The 18,362-nt window shown below is 45.4% G+C and overlaps 1 protein-coding gene across 3 annotated transcripts in view; it reads left to right on the top strand.

Annotated features, from left to right (window-relative positions):
- Positions 1 to 10,640, top strand: part of GRK5 (G protein-coupled receptor kinase 5) — a 193,933-nt gene extending 183,293 nt beyond the window's left edge. For all 3 annotated transcript variants that reach the window (XM_084748799.1, XM_084748798.1, XM_084748800.1), the window contains 3 exons: positions 4,493 to 4,630; positions 5,095 to 5,226; positions 6,621 to 10,640. In XM_084748799.1, coding sequence (XP_084604925.1) covers positions 4,493 to 4,630; positions 5,095 to 5,226; positions 6,621 to 6,719 — 369 coding nt within the window. In that variant the 3' untranslated portion in view covers positions 6,720 to 10,640. The remainder of the gene's footprint in view (positions 1 to 4,492; positions 4,631 to 5,094; positions 5,227 to 6,620) is intronic.
- The last annotated feature ends 7,722 nt before the right edge of the window (positions 10,641 to 18,362 follow it).

Here is an 18,362-nt window from a genome sequence, read left to right as displayed (position 1 = left end):
TCTCCCTGGAAATGCGCCACCAATCTGGATAGCTCAGGTTCACACTCAGCTCACCCACAGAGGGAGCCCCACGCAGCAATGTCTTCTTGTGCCTCTGCACTTTCAAAGTCACCTCAGATTAAGGACCCTTGTTGGAACCCGGAAGTTGAGCCAAGAACTGTGGAAGCTACAGGAACACTGGGGATGGGAATTGCCTTGTTTCAGCTCATGAAAGCTGACAGATGTGGTGCACATCTCTTCCCAGCCCCCTGCTCAGTCACCTTAGGACAAGGCTGGGAATATTGACACCATAGCAATTGGCAAATAATACAAATCAGAGCTTTCCGAAACCCCACTCCCAGAACCAGTTGCTAACCATTTATTAGCACAGCACTAAAGAAGTGAGGAATAGTCCTTGCATCTTTGGCATCCTCCTGTAGGTGAAGGTTCCCTGATCATCAGGTTGGGGGGGCAGCAGCAGATGTGGGGAGTTGGGACTAGCTGCTAGATGCTGAACAGTGTCCACAGTCACCCACTGGAGACCCCTGTACCCAGGTGTGACGTCCATGTCATAGGTCTGACCAGGGAATTAGGAAGATTGTCAGTAAGTGCTGCAAACTCCACATGAGAGGAAGTTCAGCAGTTGGTGCAGGAAATTCCAATCATAGCAGTGACCCTCAAAACTGGTTGCCCATTTGCAATCACTTATGGAGAAAGAAAAGTACTGATACTGGCCTGAGGACATTGCTCAATTGATAGAATGCTTCCCTAGCGTGAGTGGAATACTGGGTTTGACCCCTAGCACCATACTAACCAGGTGTGATAGTACACACCTGTAATCCCAGCAAGTAGAAGTAGAAGCAGAAGAATCAGAAATTCAAATTTATCCTTAGCTATATTGCATGTTTGAGAGGCCACCTTAAGCTGCATGAGATCCTATCTCAAAAAGTGGGGGAGAACAGCTGAGGAAATGGCTCATCAGTAAAGTGCTTGAATTGCTAGCATGAGGACATGACGTTGGATTTGTGCTTGTAATACCATCACTGAAGGTGTTCCTGCGGATGGCACTCAGGGTTGTACCCTAGTACTCTGCCCCACAAGAAATACCAGTTGTGTACCCAGGTTCCTAATGGTCTTGGACCAAATCTGGTCCATTAGAAGTTTTCAAATTTTGTTTGTTGTTTGGTAGATGTTTTTAAGTTTGTTGAAAGCTATGGTACAGCCCCTGCTTAGCATCCCTAGAGAATGTCTAAAGTAACAGCAAGGACACAACAGTTGTAGGCTGGGACTTGCCAAAAGAGCCACAGCCATCCTCCTGGCCTTGGGCTACCTATTGCTATGGTGATGGGGTAAGATCACTCATGACGCAGGATGTATTTCTCAGCCTCTCCACATGCTCCAGGCTCTGAGCCAGGCCCCAGGAGATGCACGATGAATAGGATACTGGGTTATTTCTACTATGGAAATCTCAGTCTGAAGAAGTGAAATGTCAGAAAACACCTCTTAAGTTAAAGTGGGATTAGAAGTCACAGGAAAAGACTGGGTGAGGGATAGTAGAGGCATACTCACAGAACTGGCTGGGTGGGCTGAGAGGAAAATCTTCCAGGTCAAGGAGTAATGAGTGGGTGGCAGCATCTCTGGGAATCAATGCAACTAGCCATCTAGGGCTGTCTTCAGTTTTTTAGCACTGAAAGTCTTATGAACAGGCAGGGAGAGTTGGTTACCCTGGGTATGACAAAGCCCCTACTAGGCTCCAGTATTCCTCAGTGTCCTGTATGGAGGTGAACGTTTCCCTACCCCTGTTCCTCAGTACCCTATGGTCCACATGGCATATGGTCCCTGTTCTGGGCAGCTGAGGCCCTTTGCAGACGTTGGGGTAGGTGTGAGGGAAGATTGTAGGCCCTAGAAAGTGAAGACCATTACAGACTCCTGAGGGTGACCTGCCCCATCTTGTCTGCACCACTCATTCATGGCTCTCATATCACCTTCAAGTCTTAGCCACATTCACATCCCATAGGCAGGGTTACTGGCTTCATTTTTTCACTTCATTTGACTTTTCTCAAAACTGAAATAAATGTATTTCAAAAGAAAACTTCTCTAAGAAAATAATAGCTATATGAAGGTAGGCTTTGGTTTGTTAAGATAAACTTTTATCAGCACAAAATATTTATTTTCAGCAATAACTGAAAAGACTTTATTTCAAGGAAAATATACAGCAAAACAGAACTTGAAGGTGGTAGTTTAGAAGATACGGAAAAGGGCTGGAGAGATGGCTCAGTGGTTAAGAGTACTGTCTGCTCTTCCAGATGTTCTGAGTTCAATTCCCAGCAACCACATGGTGGTTCACAACCATCTATACTGGGATCTGATGCCCTCTTCTGGCAGGCAGGTGCACGTGCAGATAGAGCACTCATACGTAAAATAATAAATGCAAAAAAATTTTTAAAGTTAAAAAAAAAAAAGAAGATACAGAAAAACATAATCACCAGAAAAGCTGCCGAAACACTGATGGCTTCTCGCTAGATAGAGGAGAGGAAATGGTGCGGCCCTTAACCTTGTCCACTTTTCCTGATTCAGAGAATCTCGACCCTATGAAGGCTGGGCCCAGGAACCCCGTTTTCCAATTTCTTCCTTCTTGGAGTTTAGCAAGGTTTGTCTTATGTCTCAAGCTTCCAAGACACAGAAGATAGTGTGGAGGAGGGAAAATCATATCTCTTACTTCCAGTGTCTTCCCTCAGCGCCTGAAGTATTCTCAACCCATCTTTTAGTATTTGTTGATTCCAAAGAAATGAACCCCATGGAACTGGGGCAGCTTAGGCAGCAGCACACTGAGGAAGTGTTGATGAGGAAGTGAGCAGCATCATACTTGGTGTAGAAACTGGCCAGAAAGTAGAGTACAGTAGGAGAGATGCTGAGGAACTTTTGGGAGGAGGTAAACTGTAGTCCATAGTCCATAGTCCATCTGCTCCCAATGTGTCAAAAGCCGAGCCTTTCCTTGGTCAGGGGTCTCAAAGGGTGTCCCTTTCACTGTATGTAGGAAGATATACATTGCCTACCAGCTTCAGGACACTGTCCGGCTTGGGGCACAGCATCTCTGAGGGCCTGAACACGTCCCATGGCCAGCTACATGGGCTTGGCATGTGTAGACATCCTGGCCCTATTTGACTCAATGCCCCATTAATTGTTGTTTTAAAACTCTTAATACTTTCTGAGTAGGAGACCATAAGTTTTTATTTTATCTTGACCTTGTAAATAATGCAGCTGGTCCTAATGCCACCTGACTCACTCCCCCCAGTCACGAAGACTGAGAAGAGGCGCAGCCACACAATGAGGACCTCTGCCGTTGCTCACCCACCTTTCAGGGGTTTGTTCTAGCTGTGTGGCTTCAAACCACATGCTCATGCATTGCATATAAAGAATGAAAAACCTTAGAAAATGTTGAGGCCTAAGCCCTGAGGTGGAGCCTCTTAAGGGATCACAGTCTCTGTCAAGCTTGTGCAGTGACTCATGACCCTTTAATTAGCTGGTATCTGTGCTGGGCCCTAGGCCAGACCTGAAGAGCCTGCATAGAAACCGCCTCTATCTCTAGATAGACATATTTTGCTCAACCTGGAGTCACCCCTAAAGTTCACATTTCCATACCCTAGTTTTCTACAACCTGCCCTCCTAGAGGGCAGAACCCAGCCAAGCTGGCTTCTGTGTGTATGTGGAATAGGCATCCAACTACTGCTGGATGGACAGTTGAGGACAAACAGGGCCACCATTGTCACAGATGCTTATACTCAACACAGCAGTAACACTCAGCAGCACTATGGCCCAGGTGTTTGCATTACCCCCATTTGCAGGAGGAAAACTAAGGCTCTGACACGTGTGGCTTTTTCCAAGGCTCTGAAGCTTCACACTGGGCAGTACTGATTGTCCTGCATGAGGAGACGCAACAAAATCCTGCCAGGGCTGTGCCGTGTATTCCGTAAGCTGTCTTCTCTTTATGGCTCTGAGGCAGAGTCCCTCTGGTGCTTTTGCTCTGGTGCTGGATCCACAGCTTCCATTCTCTGTAGAGGAATGGACCATAAATCTCAAACTGTGATCATTGCAACCCCTCGTCCAAAAGAGAGCATATATGAAACAGTGCTACCTTCCTGATGCTGTGGGCTTCCTGGTAGCCAAGACAGCTGATGGGTAAAGTGCCCAGAGATTCCAGAAAGCATGAATTTTAACACAGAGGTAACCTCTCATTCACTTGGACCTACCTAGAAAGAGGCCACAGGTCTGTGTGTAAAGCTGTGGTAAGAAGGAGCTCTGGGCTGTGCATCTGGGCACCCCCAGCTCTCCTTTTATGAGAACCAGGTCCCCTTGGAGGATCTGAGAGAGGGAAGCTCAGGTCTGAGGACCCAAATGGTGGGAAGCTTGGGAAGATGACCCCACTGTTCTCCATCAAAAGCCTAAGGGCCAGGCGTGGGGACCTGGCAGCCACAGGGAGAGCCCATGTGATGGAGCCCTCTGTCTCTTGTAGCCCCGGGCTGTGTACTGCAAGGATGTGCTGGACATCGAGCAGTTCTCCACTGTGAAAGGTGTAAATTTGGACCATACAGATGATGACTTCTACTCCAAGTTCTCCACAGGCTCCGTGCCCATCCCATGGCAAAATGAGGTGGGCAGAACATACCACCAGCTTTTCTCCAAGAGGAATGGGTAGTCAGAGAATGGAAGTGCAAGAGTGATAGAAGAGCCACTGGGTATGGTGGCAGCGATGGCTCTGGGGTGGGTGTAGAAGCCAAAAGTGTATCTGAGAGAGAACACATAGTGAAAGCAGCAAGGTGCCTTCCCAGGAGGTCTGCTTGAAATAGAAGGAAAAGCGATGTGCTTTCTGGAGGCACAAGCATCAAATTGAGGAAGTCAGCTGATCAGAATGCTATAAGGGATAATGGTCAAGTAAGGTATAAAGAGATGGTTTGGAGGGGGAAGAGTGTGCCTCTGGTAGATTCTGCTTAGTGGAGTTCCCCAGCAAGTTACAGAGGAGCCTTGTTGGGGGAGGGGCAGAGCCAGCAGACAGGGTTAATGTCTCAGGGGGAGGCCCCACACGGTAACAGTGGTGTTTCTGTTTTGCTTCTCCAGATGATAGAGACAGAATGCTTTAAGGAGCTGAATGTGTTTGGACCCAATGGTACCCTCTCACCAGACCTGAACAGAAGTCAGCCTCCAGAACCACCAAAGAAAGGGCTGTTCCACAGACTCTTCAGGCGTCAGGTGAGTCAGCCTGGCCTTAGCTCTAGGACTCTAGCCCACTCCCATGCACCAGAGCTTCAGAATGTTCTGTGCCATGTGGCTTGGTCACTTGGGATTGTTAGCTTGTCCAAAACCCAACATCCCTGTTGGTGATGGAATCCTCTTCTGGCAGAAGGGACAGGATCCCATGTCAACACTGTTGACATGGAGAAGCTGGTTCTTATCACAGGGCTGTACTACATACTGAAGAATGCTGAACAACATTACCAACCTCTACCCACTAGACACAGAGGTAAACCCAGCTCAGCATCTCTTCTCAAAATGGTCACCACTAAATGTCCCTTGTGGGGCAAAACTACCTCTGACTGGGAACACTGTCCCATTGTTCAGTTCCCACCCTCTCCCCACTACTAGCTACAGCCTAAAGAGTTTTCTCCTTGGGAATAGACTGTTTTTTCCCCTCAAAGCTTATCCCTGAAGTAAGGACTGATATGGACCAAATGGAAAAACAGCCCTGGGGAAGATCTGATGAGCCAGATTGTAAGAACCCAGAAGCTCCACACTCCACGGTTACAAAGGCAGCTGCAGTTGCACCCTCTTGGCCTGGGCCATGATTCCCACCTTGGAGCTTGAGGGCCTCTCTCTACTTGTCTCTGACCCCAGGTGCACCTGTGGTCTCTTGACCTGAAGTCTTAACTCTTTCCTTCAGGTAGCAGGGATTAAGTTAATTATTTACAGAGGTGCAATATGGATGAGACACTACACACCCTGGCTTCCATCCAACAACGCATTCATTCTGTCACTGTATCTTAGGCATCTTCCGTGTACCAGGAGAGGGGTTACCTATGGGTATCCTTGTGAAGTGTGAACACGTGTGTGCTTCCATTGCCCTATTTCAGTTAAGGAAACTGAGGCTGAGAGAAGCCAAAGAACTTAACCCTAGGTCACACATCTGGTGACCCCACAGGGCAGGAAGCATCTTCAGGCTCATGGGAAGTGCAGACTGAGCTCCGCACACCACCCCCTGCCAAGTTTGTGTGTTTTCTATGAGAACTTCATGTAAGTTTCATATCCTACTCTGTAATATGTTCATGTGTTTATAATACAATGAAATGTTTAAAGGTTTCCATCAAGTAAAACTACAAGTTCTAGAAAGAAATTACCCTTTTCCTCTGCTCACAGATTTAGGCTTTCTTAATTCCATGGACCTTCCCAGGCACCAGACCAAACCCTCTGCTCCAGGAGCAGCCTGTAGACTCAGGTCTGCTGGGGAGAATGCAAAAAAGCAAAAAAGCAAAGAGAAGCAGGTTGGAACATTCTGGATTCTTCTTCCCCTACTTCCATAGCTATCATTACTATAGCATCCATAGGCTTTGAATTTACCAAGAACTGACTCTCTCCTTTCTTCTCCCCAGCATCAGAACAATTCCAAGAGTTCACCCACTCCTAAGACCGGTTGTAACCACCGCATAAATTCAAACCACATCAATTCAAACTCCACGGGAAGCAGCTAGTTTCAGCTCTGGCCTTGATGTCAGAACCAGCTCAGACCCTTCTCCTTGGAAGCAGAACTTGTAACCAATGGAGCTTCCACTGTGTCTGGGAGGCCTGGAGTGCTCCCCTGGGAACCAGGATAGGACACTGTTCACCCCAACAAGCCTCCAAGCTTCTCAAAGAAATTTCCACTCAGGTCTGTTTTCCAAGGTGGCCCCAAGCTGGGGTGGACTAGAATTGTCCTTGTTGAACACTGCAATAGAAACCCAATGGGATAAGACAGCTTGCACGGATTTTAATAGCATCCTAAGTAGAATGGAATTTTGTCTTTATTATTTTTAAAGGAAAGTTTTGTAAATTTCTCTATCGTCTCTGTTTACATTTTGTATATTTGTATTTAAATGAAAGTCAGACTTTGAGGGTGTATATTTTCTGTGCAGCCACTGTTAAGCCATGTGTTTTAAGACATTTTAGATGGGGGGATGGTGGTTTATAAAAAATGTGATTCTAGACTTCCAGAGCCTCAAAAGAGAAAATGTTTTTATTAAATGTAGAAAATGTTTCACCTTTTACCTTTAAAGTCCTGATTGTATCTACCTGCATTCCTCTCTCTAACCTTTCCCCTCAGTATTGCTATCACTCTCCTGGTGACTTATAACAATCTGAATGAAATCCCAAAATGCACTTGGGACATCCCCCCCACCCAAACAGTCTCTGTGAGCTATGACATCATTGGTAAGAGTACTTCTATGGGCAGGCATTTGACATTGCCATTTCACTTGGCCTCCTGATGTAGGGTGTCCAGCATGCAGGACAAGGAATCTTAAATCACTAAGCTAGAGCTCTTGGCTGCTAAAGCCAGTGGTTTTCAAGAGGTTTCTGTTGTAGCTGGGTGTTTCTGTTATATATTATTTTTAGGAGTTTGTACTGATGATAATGACCAGTTGTAGAAATTCTAGTATTCCCAGCCATGGGACTATGGAGAAGATGAACTGGGGTCCATTCTGAGTGCTTACCTCCAAGCCTGCGTAGGCCTTGGCTGGTCAGTAAAATGGTCACCCGATCATGGCCCCACATATTTGTTGGTTTATGTGACATGAAGGCAGTCATCTCTCCAGGAAAATAGGATGCCTGAGAGGAAACCCAGGCACCGGTGAAGTGTAAGACAATCTCATTGTCACTTTTCCAGGAGAGTTGGGCCAGAGGCTGGTTCTAATTGGGCATCTCAAAGTCACAGGCACAAGTCACTCCAATAAGACTACTTGATGGACTAACCTTTACATCCCTAAGGAGTTGCTGCCCAGCCCCCGATTTCCCAGGGGATGACAAGGTGCAGATTTACCCTCACCTTCCCACCAGAGCTGAGTGAGCAGCTAGTCTCACTGCTCCCTGGGAGGCTGAGGCTCTGAGTAAGACTCTGCCTCAAAACTTGTCTCAGCCACCGATTACTGGGGTTTCTTGCAGGGTGAACCAGGTGCTACCTGAATCATATCCTGTTAAAATCAGACTCCTGGGCCACACCCCAAGCTTAATCTCTGATCCCAAGTTCTCCTAGGGTTCACTGCTAGAAAAGAACCCGGCCTTTGGGACCCATCGTCCTGAAGTCATTTGACCATGAGAAAGAAAACAGCCAGGCTCCATGGAGCAAGATTAACTTCAAGCCTGCTTCTGAACTTTCCTTGGGCTGAGCATGAAGCAAACACAAATGACCAAATCTAGGTTCTGCTGGGGACCAGGACACTCAGTACTTCCAGGTCATCAAGCTCTTGCTGATGCTTCTTCCTGGAGGAAAAGAAGAATTGTCATCCTCCTGGGATGGTCATAAGCCTCAGCCACAGACACCCCTACCTTTTCCTCCTCACAGGTTTGTTCCTATTTCCATCCACAGCCATCGGCCCTTGTCTAGTGGGCAACTCTCAGGAGGCATTATCTCCTTAGGCTTCCAAGTCAAGACAGTGTCTATTTGCAGTAAAGAATCCCGGGAAGCTAACAAGAGAATGCAAGTCTGGCTTCCATGTCTTCCCGTCATCAGGTCCTGAAAGGCCTGTGCATGGAAATGTACCTGAGTGCCTGAGGAGGTTAGGGCAGTCACGTGATTCAGTCTTTCAGTTTGTTGTGGCCCACTCATGGTTTCATAACAAGAGAACAGTACCAGAAAACCAGCCCTCCTCCCTGACTGAGTCTTCCTCTTGCCTTTGTTTCTATAGCTGCATTTTTAGACCTTTTTGTTTGTTTAATGAAAATGAAGCCGGGTGTGGTGGTGCACGCCTTTATTCCCAGCACTTGGGAGGCAGAGACAGGTGGATCACTGTGAGTTCAAGGCCAGTCTGGTCTACAAAGCAAGTCCAGGACAGCCAAGGCTACACAGAGAAACCCTGTCTCGAACCCCCACAAAAAAAAAAAAAGAAAGAAAGAAAGAAAGAGAAAAGAAAAGAAAGAAAAAAAGAAAATGAGCCCTTTGCACATTCACCTGTCCAAGAGAACAAGAAAAACTATATGTGGACAATGAGCATATGACACTCTGTTGTGCATTTGAGCTCTTTGCAAAAGACCCTTTCTTCAAATCCTACATTTTTCTCACCAAAAGTCCAGTGACTTGGAGTGAGAAACGTTTCAGCTTTTCTTGTTTGGGAGATAGGCCTCTGTCCAAAGTAAACAATATGGTCTCGTCTATGATCATTCCGCCTTACACTTTTCTGTTAAACCCTGGGGATGGAGGGACTCTAAACATGACCCCACCTTCCAGGAAAATGGTGTCAAGCCGCTACTATTTCTTGAGCCTGAATCACTAGGTTTCTAGGGGCTGAGTCTGGCTACAGCCACAGGGCTGGTCTCTTGGAGGGGCAGGCAGAAAGAGGCTTGCCACACAGACAAGGCAGGTGACCCCAGTGACAAGCGTGCCTCAGTGTTACTGCCCCATGATGTTTCTGATGAGTTTATGTGCATAATACGTCTTTGCATTAGAGATGCAAGTCAGATAGGAACCTGCCCTTGAGAAAGCTATGATCAGGAAATTTCCGTGCTTCTCTAAGGAACTTAGACTCACTGTTGAAATCTGTAATTTTCTTCTAGACCATGTTCTTTCTTGAAAGGCTGGCTTTATTTTCCAGCAAATTCACTGAGCTACTAACCTCAACATAGAGCAGGTAAATGCAGCCTCCTTACCTTGGCATTCTAAGCCTCCACATAGGAAATGGTGGTGGCAGCTTCTTGTACAACTAGAGGGCCCAAGAGAGGATGAGAAAAAGCTGATCCAAGCAACACTGGACTCTCCTCCTGGGTTACTGTGTGCTTGCTTTTCTGTCTGTATCCTCATCCTCTTCCAAGTGTCTTCTATCTTCATAACCCAATAAGCTGAGATAAGACTTTCTAACTTCTTAGGTTTTGCTAATGGAAAGGCGGTATAAAATATCTTCCTCCAGACTACAGTTGGTAAGCCTCACCCTTGGGCCACCTTCTGTACCTGTTGCACAACCAGCCACTCAGCTATTGAAGCTGACAGGTAGGTAGGCCAGATCCCCCATAGGCACATGAGGTGCCGCCTCTGGCCCAAACTGCAAAGTCTTGACTCAGGACAATGATTTGGCATGTGACAGGCTAGCTCACCTAGTATCCTTCACCCTAAAAGAAGGTGCTGGGAGTTTTTCTGGTTCATTGACACACCATTCTATAATAGATCACAAGTAAATGTTCTCCATTAGAAGGGCATTGTGGCTACTGGCATTATTATAATACTCTATTATCCAAAGTTTCCTATTTTTTTCAGGGAGATTTTAGGAGTAAAGAATGAACGTGTCTCCATCTTGGAGGTTAATGTCAATGATAATAGCTTCTGTTGTGCTGCTCTGAACCTCTTATGTTCTGTTCACTATGTCACAGTGCCACTGTGTCTAGCCACAACCACTGTTTTATAAAGAGAAATAAATTCCTTAATGAACATACATTGCAATTCTTTCCTTCTGTGGAGGCACTGACCTCTGTGTCTGTGTGACAATTGCCTGAAAGATGCCCATACTGACTGCTGTGACCGTTCTCTCGGTTAGCCTTTTCTCAAGCCAGCTCCACCCCCCACCCAAATCTGGCCCCCACACTGACCATACCCAGAGCTGCTATCACATGGCCCAGTACATAAGGAGGCCAGCAGAATTCTTACTAGGCCATCTGGGTTTTAACGCAAACTCAGCAGGTTCTAGCCATGGGGACAAGGCCAGGAGACACCTACATTTGCTGCCTGATGAGACTTCACAAGTGGGAGACTCTGTAGAGAGCACTGTTCAGCTTTTATGTATGGTGGCCAGATCTAGAGCCCAGTGCTTCTTAACTGCTATGTGATCTTGAGCAAACTGCTGTGGGCCTTCACCTGTCAGAGCTACACCCCGTGGCTCCTAAAGGACCCTGAGGGATTCCCAACCCATGGGCCTGTGCCCTGCAGGACCAGGTCTTCTGGCTATTTCTGGATCCATTTTGATATTGCGTGAGGATGGTGGCAGAGCCCACATTTGTTCACATACTCTGTAGCCGAACTAGGGGCTTTCCCAGCAAGCATTTGGTAGAAGTGCACAGAAGGGAGTGCATATTTGAGGCTCCTCTCTCCCAGCCTGAGCTCTGGGGTCCATATCACCCATGGAAGACTTTGGTCACCTGGCTCCTGTAAGAAGACACCTTTCTAATGGAAGGAAGAATTGAGACAAAAACTCTGTGTAGGTGCTGCCTAACAATAAGGTGGCATGGAAGGCTCATCTATAACTGAAAAAGAGTTTTTCCTGGAACAAGAAGAAAATTGCCGAGTTTGGGGCCAGGAAGTCATGTGACCAAGAGAAGCTGGTCCAGAGCAAGAGTGAGACCCATACCTGTTTAAACCCCAAAAATCTCATTCTGAGACCAGGAGGAATAGGAGTGCTTCTTCTCTGCTCTGGGCCTGCACGCATCCTTGTGGCCCCAACGTCTGCAATCCATGCCATAAGTCATGACGTGGAAGATTTATTTTGGCTCATAGTTTCAGAAGAAGTTTCAGTCCACGGCTGGCTGGATTGCATTGGGTCTGAGCTGAGGCAGGTATTTTGGATGTGTGTTGGGAAAGCTGTGATATAGACAACTATGAACATCAAGATAAACAGGAAACAGATGGAAATAGTAGGGGAAGGGAAAGATGCAACTTTCAGAGGTACACTCAGCCTAGCTCCACCTCTCAAAGTTCCTTGCACTTCCCAAAATAACACCTCCCAGCTGGAGACCAAGCACCCAACACAGGAACCTGTACGTTGTTCTCTAGTTTACATTTCCTTTTTTGACCATGGCAGCAGGAGCAGGAAGCTGGCTCATCACACTGTCATCCATACACAGGAAGTAGAGAGAGAGAGTAGGAGGTGAGGCGAGGATGTAAGCCCGCCCCTTGTGACATAGTTCCTCTTAAAGGTTCCATAACCTTCCCAAACTGCACCACCAGCTGGGGACCAAGTCTCCAATTACATAAGCCTATGAGGGATATTTTTTCATTTAAACCACCATAGGGGGCATTTCATTTTCAAACCAAGAGAGGGTTCTGTTGTGGTTAGTGTCTGATACTCTACAACACTAAGATGAAAAGGGAATTGGTCCCACATGGTGCCATGATGTAGCTGGTACCATATGGTGTTCATATTCTTTTCCAAGGCTGTATCATCCAGTATAACAGTGGGCTAGTTCTCAACACTGGCCTGTGGATACTTTTTTCATACTTTCTTTTCCTGTATTCCCTCCCACTTTCTTCAAGCCAGCAAGATTGATGTGTAGGAGCTGAGATAAAGTACTGTGCCTAAAATTAAGTTTATTTTCATTCTTACTTGTGTTTTATCAAACACTAATGCCTTGATTTTTTTAGGAATCTGACTTCCAGACCAAGAAAATGAATTTGTGTTTTTGCAAGCTACCAAATTTGTAGTAATTGTTAGAGCATCCATAGGAAGCTAATGCAATACTCCTTTAAAAGAGAAAAGATGATACTTTATAAGCTCAATACTTTATTATATAAGTCATCCTATTTCCCCTGTTTATTTCTCTTTGGTCTTTGTGGGTTTTCAGTAAAGTTCCATTTGAAAACCCCAGTCAGTATCCTGCAAGCCAAGGCAAACACAGAAGCAGAAGCCTGTTTGACACTCTTGGCCAGAGAAAAGAAATACCAGGGGCTTAGTGCAGTGTTGAGTATGGGCCTTTGAGCCAAGACAACTGGTGAACCCAGGTTCTGCAAACCATTGGCTCTATGGACTGAAACAAGTTGCTAATGTTCCTATTGTTTTAAATGTTTTGTTACTGCAAGGTGCTGAAGGCTTGCTCCCCAGTGCAATGAATGGTAATGAAAGGTGGTAGCATCTTTAAGAGGTTGGGACCAATAAATGGATATTAGATACCTAAGCATCATGCCACTGGCTGGTGTGGGTTAGGGGTTTGGGAGATGGCTCATCTTGTAAAATATTTGGGAAAATAATCCATACTACTACTACTGATGATGATGATGATGATGATGATGATGATGATAGCAACAAGAATAAATAAAAGAATGGGCTAGGTCTCCTTGACTGAGTCAGCTATCTTCAAAATAGCTGCTGCAAATAGAAAGAGATTGCTTTGTCATTATTGGGCTTCATCTTTTTTCATGTGATCTTTCTTCTACGCGTGCCACATTCCACCTCCCATGCACTCCAGTCATTGTATGTGCTATTTTATGGCATAGCACAAGGACCTTACTAGATGTGGCTGCCTCAGCTTGGAATTTCTTCCCTCCTAACCACCAGCCACAACAAACTCTTCTTCATAGTTTACTCAACTCTAGGCAACACAAAAACAGACCAAGAACATCCCCTAAAACCTAAATCTTCCCATCTACAACATTTCCTCTTTTACTCCACAGTTAAGCTCTGACTATGTCTTCTTCGCTTAACATTTGTGTAACTTTGGGCAAGTTTCTTTCTTTTTCTTTCTTTCTCTCTTTCTTTCTTTGGTTTATTTTTGGGGGAGATGGGTTTTTTGTTGTTTGTTTTTTGAGACAGGGTTTCTCTGTAACCCTGGCTGTCCTGGACTCTCTGTAGACCAGGCAGGTTCCGAACTCAAAGAGATGTATCTGCCTCTGTCTCCCAAGTGCTGGGATTAAAGACTTTTTTAAAAAAAGATTCATTTAGTTATTACATATACTGTTCTGCCTACATGTACACCTGCACACCAAAATAGGGCACCAGATCTCATTATATATGGTTATGAGCCACTATGTGGTTGCTAGGAATTGAACTCAGGACCTCTAGAACAGCAGATGGTGCTCTTAACCACTGAGCCATCTCTTCAAGTGTCTTAATTTCCCTGAGTCTGGGGCCTCATCTGTCCAGCTGCTTTCACTACAGTAGTTGTCCCTTGTGGTGGCTTGAGAACTTCAAGGGCCGTGTGTGTGTGTGTGTGTGTGTGTGTGTGTAGAACTCCCACCCCATATGGAAGCATCATTGGTGCAGATGTGGAGCCCTTTTGCTCAACTTCCTGGGGCCACATTGCTCTGAGCCCAAACAACTCTTGCTGTGAGTCTAGGTGTGAAAGAGACTTAGAACCAGCTAGGTCCTGGAGGTTAACACCTGCCTTCTGGAGAGAAGCCTCTGTCAGTCAGGTTTGCTTCCTCCTAGGAGCCACCACAGTGAATGATGCAGATGGTTAGACCAGTGTGACTGGTACCCCTGAGCCCCTGAATCCATTCACCTCTATTAACCTCTGGGGAAGACATAGAGGTAGGCAGGGAATCTGTTTCCTTTTCCTGATATGGACAGCAGGTCATTCTCCCAAACACCCCCAGGGGGCATCCCAAGGTCAGCTAATTCCAGATACCTCACTTCCTCAGCCCTACACCTGACTCTTTAGGCTGATTTAGGGTGGGGGCTTGGCTCAGAGGGACAACTTAAGAAGATGATCCTCAACATTTTCCTGGCTGTTCCCTTCCTCATCTCACTTGCACTCTTTTCCTCCTCATGGCTGACTGTGTGTTGCCTCTCTGTTTCTGTTTTCCTTTGTGCTTTCAGATTCTGTGTCTTTCTGTCCTGATAGATAAACCTATCTTCATCAGCCCAGTGTGTCTTTTCTTTTGAAAAAAGATCTATCTTGTATGTGCCAAACCCCAGCCCTCAGGTGTCTCCAGAAAGGCAGAGTCTAGGAACCCAGAGGCCAAGCCACAGAAAATGCTAATAAAGTGATTTGGACCTTTCAGTTTCCCCAGCACTGCGAACTCCTTCATTTGGTTATTTTATGGATTTGCTTCTAACATACACCAAAAGAAATAATAACCTTTTCCTCCAGGGCAACTTCTTTCTGATCAATAGCTTCTGAGGGTGAAATCAGGCTTTTTGGCCACTCCCCACCCTTGAAAAATCATTCAGCCAACATTGGTTAGTGGGTTAGGGTTAAGGTTCTTAGGATTAGAGTTAGGATTAGGGTTAAGGGTTAACATTTTGGTTAAGGGTTAGGGTTCGGGTTCTTAGGTTTAGAATTAGGGTTAGGGTTCTTAAGGTTAGAGTTAGGGTTAGGGTTTGGGTTCTTGGGGTTAGGGGCTAGGGTTAGGCTTCTTAGAGTTAGAAGTAGGGGTTAATGTTAGGGTCAGGGTTAGAGTTCTTAGGTTTAGGGTTCTTAGTGTTAGAGTTAGGGTTAGGGGTTTGGGTTAGGGTTAGGGTTCTTAAGGTTAGAGTTAGGGCTAGCATTAGGGTTTAGGGTTAGGATTAAGGTTCTACAGTTAGAGGTAATGTTATGGTTATGGTTAGGGTTTAGGGTTAGGGTTCTTAAGGTTAGGATTAGGGTTAGAGTTTATGATAGAAACTTCAGCTAGCAACTGTAAACAGCAATCATGGGGAAACATTTTTTCCTAGCTTTCTCTCTTGCTTGGTCTATGTGTAATGTTCAGCCATTTATCCATTCCTGGCCCACCTACTTAGAGATATTGCCAACTCAGTGTAAGACCCCTCCTACATCAATAAACACAATCTTATAAATATAACAACCTGCCATTCTGATCTGTGTATGCACTCAGTTGATGTTCCCTTAGATGACTGTAGGCTATGTCATGTTCACATATGAGGCTAATTAGGACAAAGAGATAATAATATATAACAAAAATTTAAAGACTCAACACCAGTGTATTAATCACTTAAGTAGAAAAAACAATGGTTATAAAAACAAACACAGATATACCAAGAAATGTGCATAGGGGAGCCTCTAAGATCAAGAAGAGAAAGATGAAACTGTTTCTCCAACAGAAAGTGTCCCGTGCCAATAAAAACTCGAGGAATACATAACAGAAAAATTTCCACAAGGCAAAATTTGTGTAAGTCCATCATTTCCTAGAGAAATAACACTATATTAGAGTATATGTAATAAAATCACATGGCATGGGTGCACCACTGACAAGACACAGACATACCTTCAAATATGCCATGGTCCCGTAAGCAAGAACTACAATATTCTAACCCAAATCCAAACACAAGATATCACTTGCTAGCACTCATCCTGTGCACTCTGGTTCTCTCCTTTGCTAATAGTAGACACTGGGGTGGCCAAGGAGGGTGTTCCACCAAAATTGGAGAGATTCACTTGAAGCCAGATAGTAGAGATATTAGGCCTCTTTGAATTCGGCAACTTGCCTTCCACAGATACACCAAAAGCATGTTGACTTTGAGTAAAAACAAAAATGTTTGTACACAAAGCTCCCTGCTAGCAATGTTCTGCACAGATGACGTCCATAGAGCAAAGTTACTCAAAGGCCAGCACCTGGCTCCAGGGAGTTGAAAGGACAGATGGGAACTCACAGGACACTGAATCTGGCCACAGGTTCCTATCTAGCCCTGAGGAGGACTCACCACTCTGACTCCTGCAGCTTACCATCCTCTTCTATGCACTAAGGACATCAGACCCTTGTTCACTATGCCCTGGTTTCTAAACCTATGCTCCCATCACAGCTTCCTGCATCTGCACTCACTTATGCCTGCTCTGCCACAAAGCCAAGCCTGCAGCCTGGCATCAGTTCTGCCTGGCAGGTCAGCGTGGAGGCTCTGAATGTCCAGTGAGGACTGAGTGACAAGAGCACCTCCATTAGGATTATGTTCTGAAAGGGCCCAGCACAGTGGTTCCTGGCTGTGGCTCTCACCAGAGGCCAGTCCTTTCCCAGACCTGCAGAGATACGCATTTACCCCTGGCATCCAATAGTCAGACCCTGCTGTTATTCTGCTCTCCACAGGCACTTCTCCTTTCTCCTGAACACAGTGTAGCTAGCATGCACTGCCCATTACACAGTGTGGAATGGAGTGGGAAGGATGACAATTAAAGAGAAATTTTAGGACAAAAATGGAGATGTTTGTTCTGTGGCTTCACACTGAGGTCAGGTGAACTGAAGGTGCTTCTCACCTGTTAGCCACAGAGACTTCAGACAACCATGAGAGAAAATCAGGAGCCAGACCACAAACAAGATGATAGGTCTTTCTCCCACCAGAAGGATGGATGATGGCTCCATTGCTTTAGGAGTTTTCTTCCGGGAATCCTTTCACAAATGAATAATAATAAAAAGTGTAATCTTCACTGCAAAATAAATATTCAAAGAAAAATGGAACAAGAAAGAATGTCTTTATGAGCACCATTCTTAGCCTGCACATCTTACTCAGTGGGTAGGTGAAAAGAAACACACAGCACTATTAGTTAAAGTTCTGTACATGAACAGAACTATTAGAATGAATCTCTCTATGTATGTAGAAAGTCAATTTATTAGAATGTCTCCTGGTGTGTGCTCCACCTAGTCCAACAATGGCTGTCTACCAATGGAAAACTGAAAAACAGAGTAGTTGTTCAGTCCATGAGGCTGGATGTCTCAGCTGGTCAGTATATAAAAGAATTTGAAAGAACTATGCTATCATCAGGGAAATACAAATCAAAACAACTCTGATATTTCATCTTACACCTATCAGAATGACTAAGATCAAAAACTCAAATGACAGCACATGCTGGTGAGGATGTGGAGAAAGGGGAACACTCCTGCATTGCTGGTGGAAGTACAAACTTATACAACCACTTTGGAAATCAATCTGGTGCTTTCTCAGAAAATTGGGAATAGTTCTACCTCAAGACCCAGCTATATCACTCCTGGGCATATACCCAAAAGATGTTCCAGTACACAACAAGGACGTTTACTCAACTATGTTCATACAGCTCTATTCGTAATTGTCAGAATCTAGAAACAACCCAGATATCCCTCAACGGAAGACTGGATAAAGGAACTGTATTGAATACTATTCAGCTATCAAAACAAGGAAATCTTGAAATTTGCAGGCAAGTGGATGGAACTAGAAATGCTCATCCTGAGTGAGGTTACACAGACCCAGAAAGATATCCATAGTATATACTCACTTGTAAGTGGATATTAGCCCAACATAGATGTCCTCTAAGAGACTCCACCCAGCAGGGCATTGGGACAGATACTGGGACTTGTAGCTGGACTCTGGGTGAAGTGCTGCAAGTTGTATGGAAGAGTTGGGGGATGATAGAATGGAGGTGGGGCAGGGGTTGTCAGGAGCTCCACAAGGAGACTATTGAGGTTGAGGGATCTGGACCCAGGGTTGAGATGGGGGCTGCACAAACTGATGCACCAACCAAGGACATTGCAAGCAGAGAACCTAGAC

This window comes from Acomys minous, assembly GCF_964271855.1.
Source record: "Acomys minous genome assembly, chromosome: 2".
Classification (NCBI taxonomy): domain Eukaryota; kingdom Metazoa; phylum Chordata; class Mammalia; order Rodentia; family Muridae; genus Acomys; species Acomys minous.
This window is presented reverse-complemented; position numbering and strand designations above follow the sequence as displayed.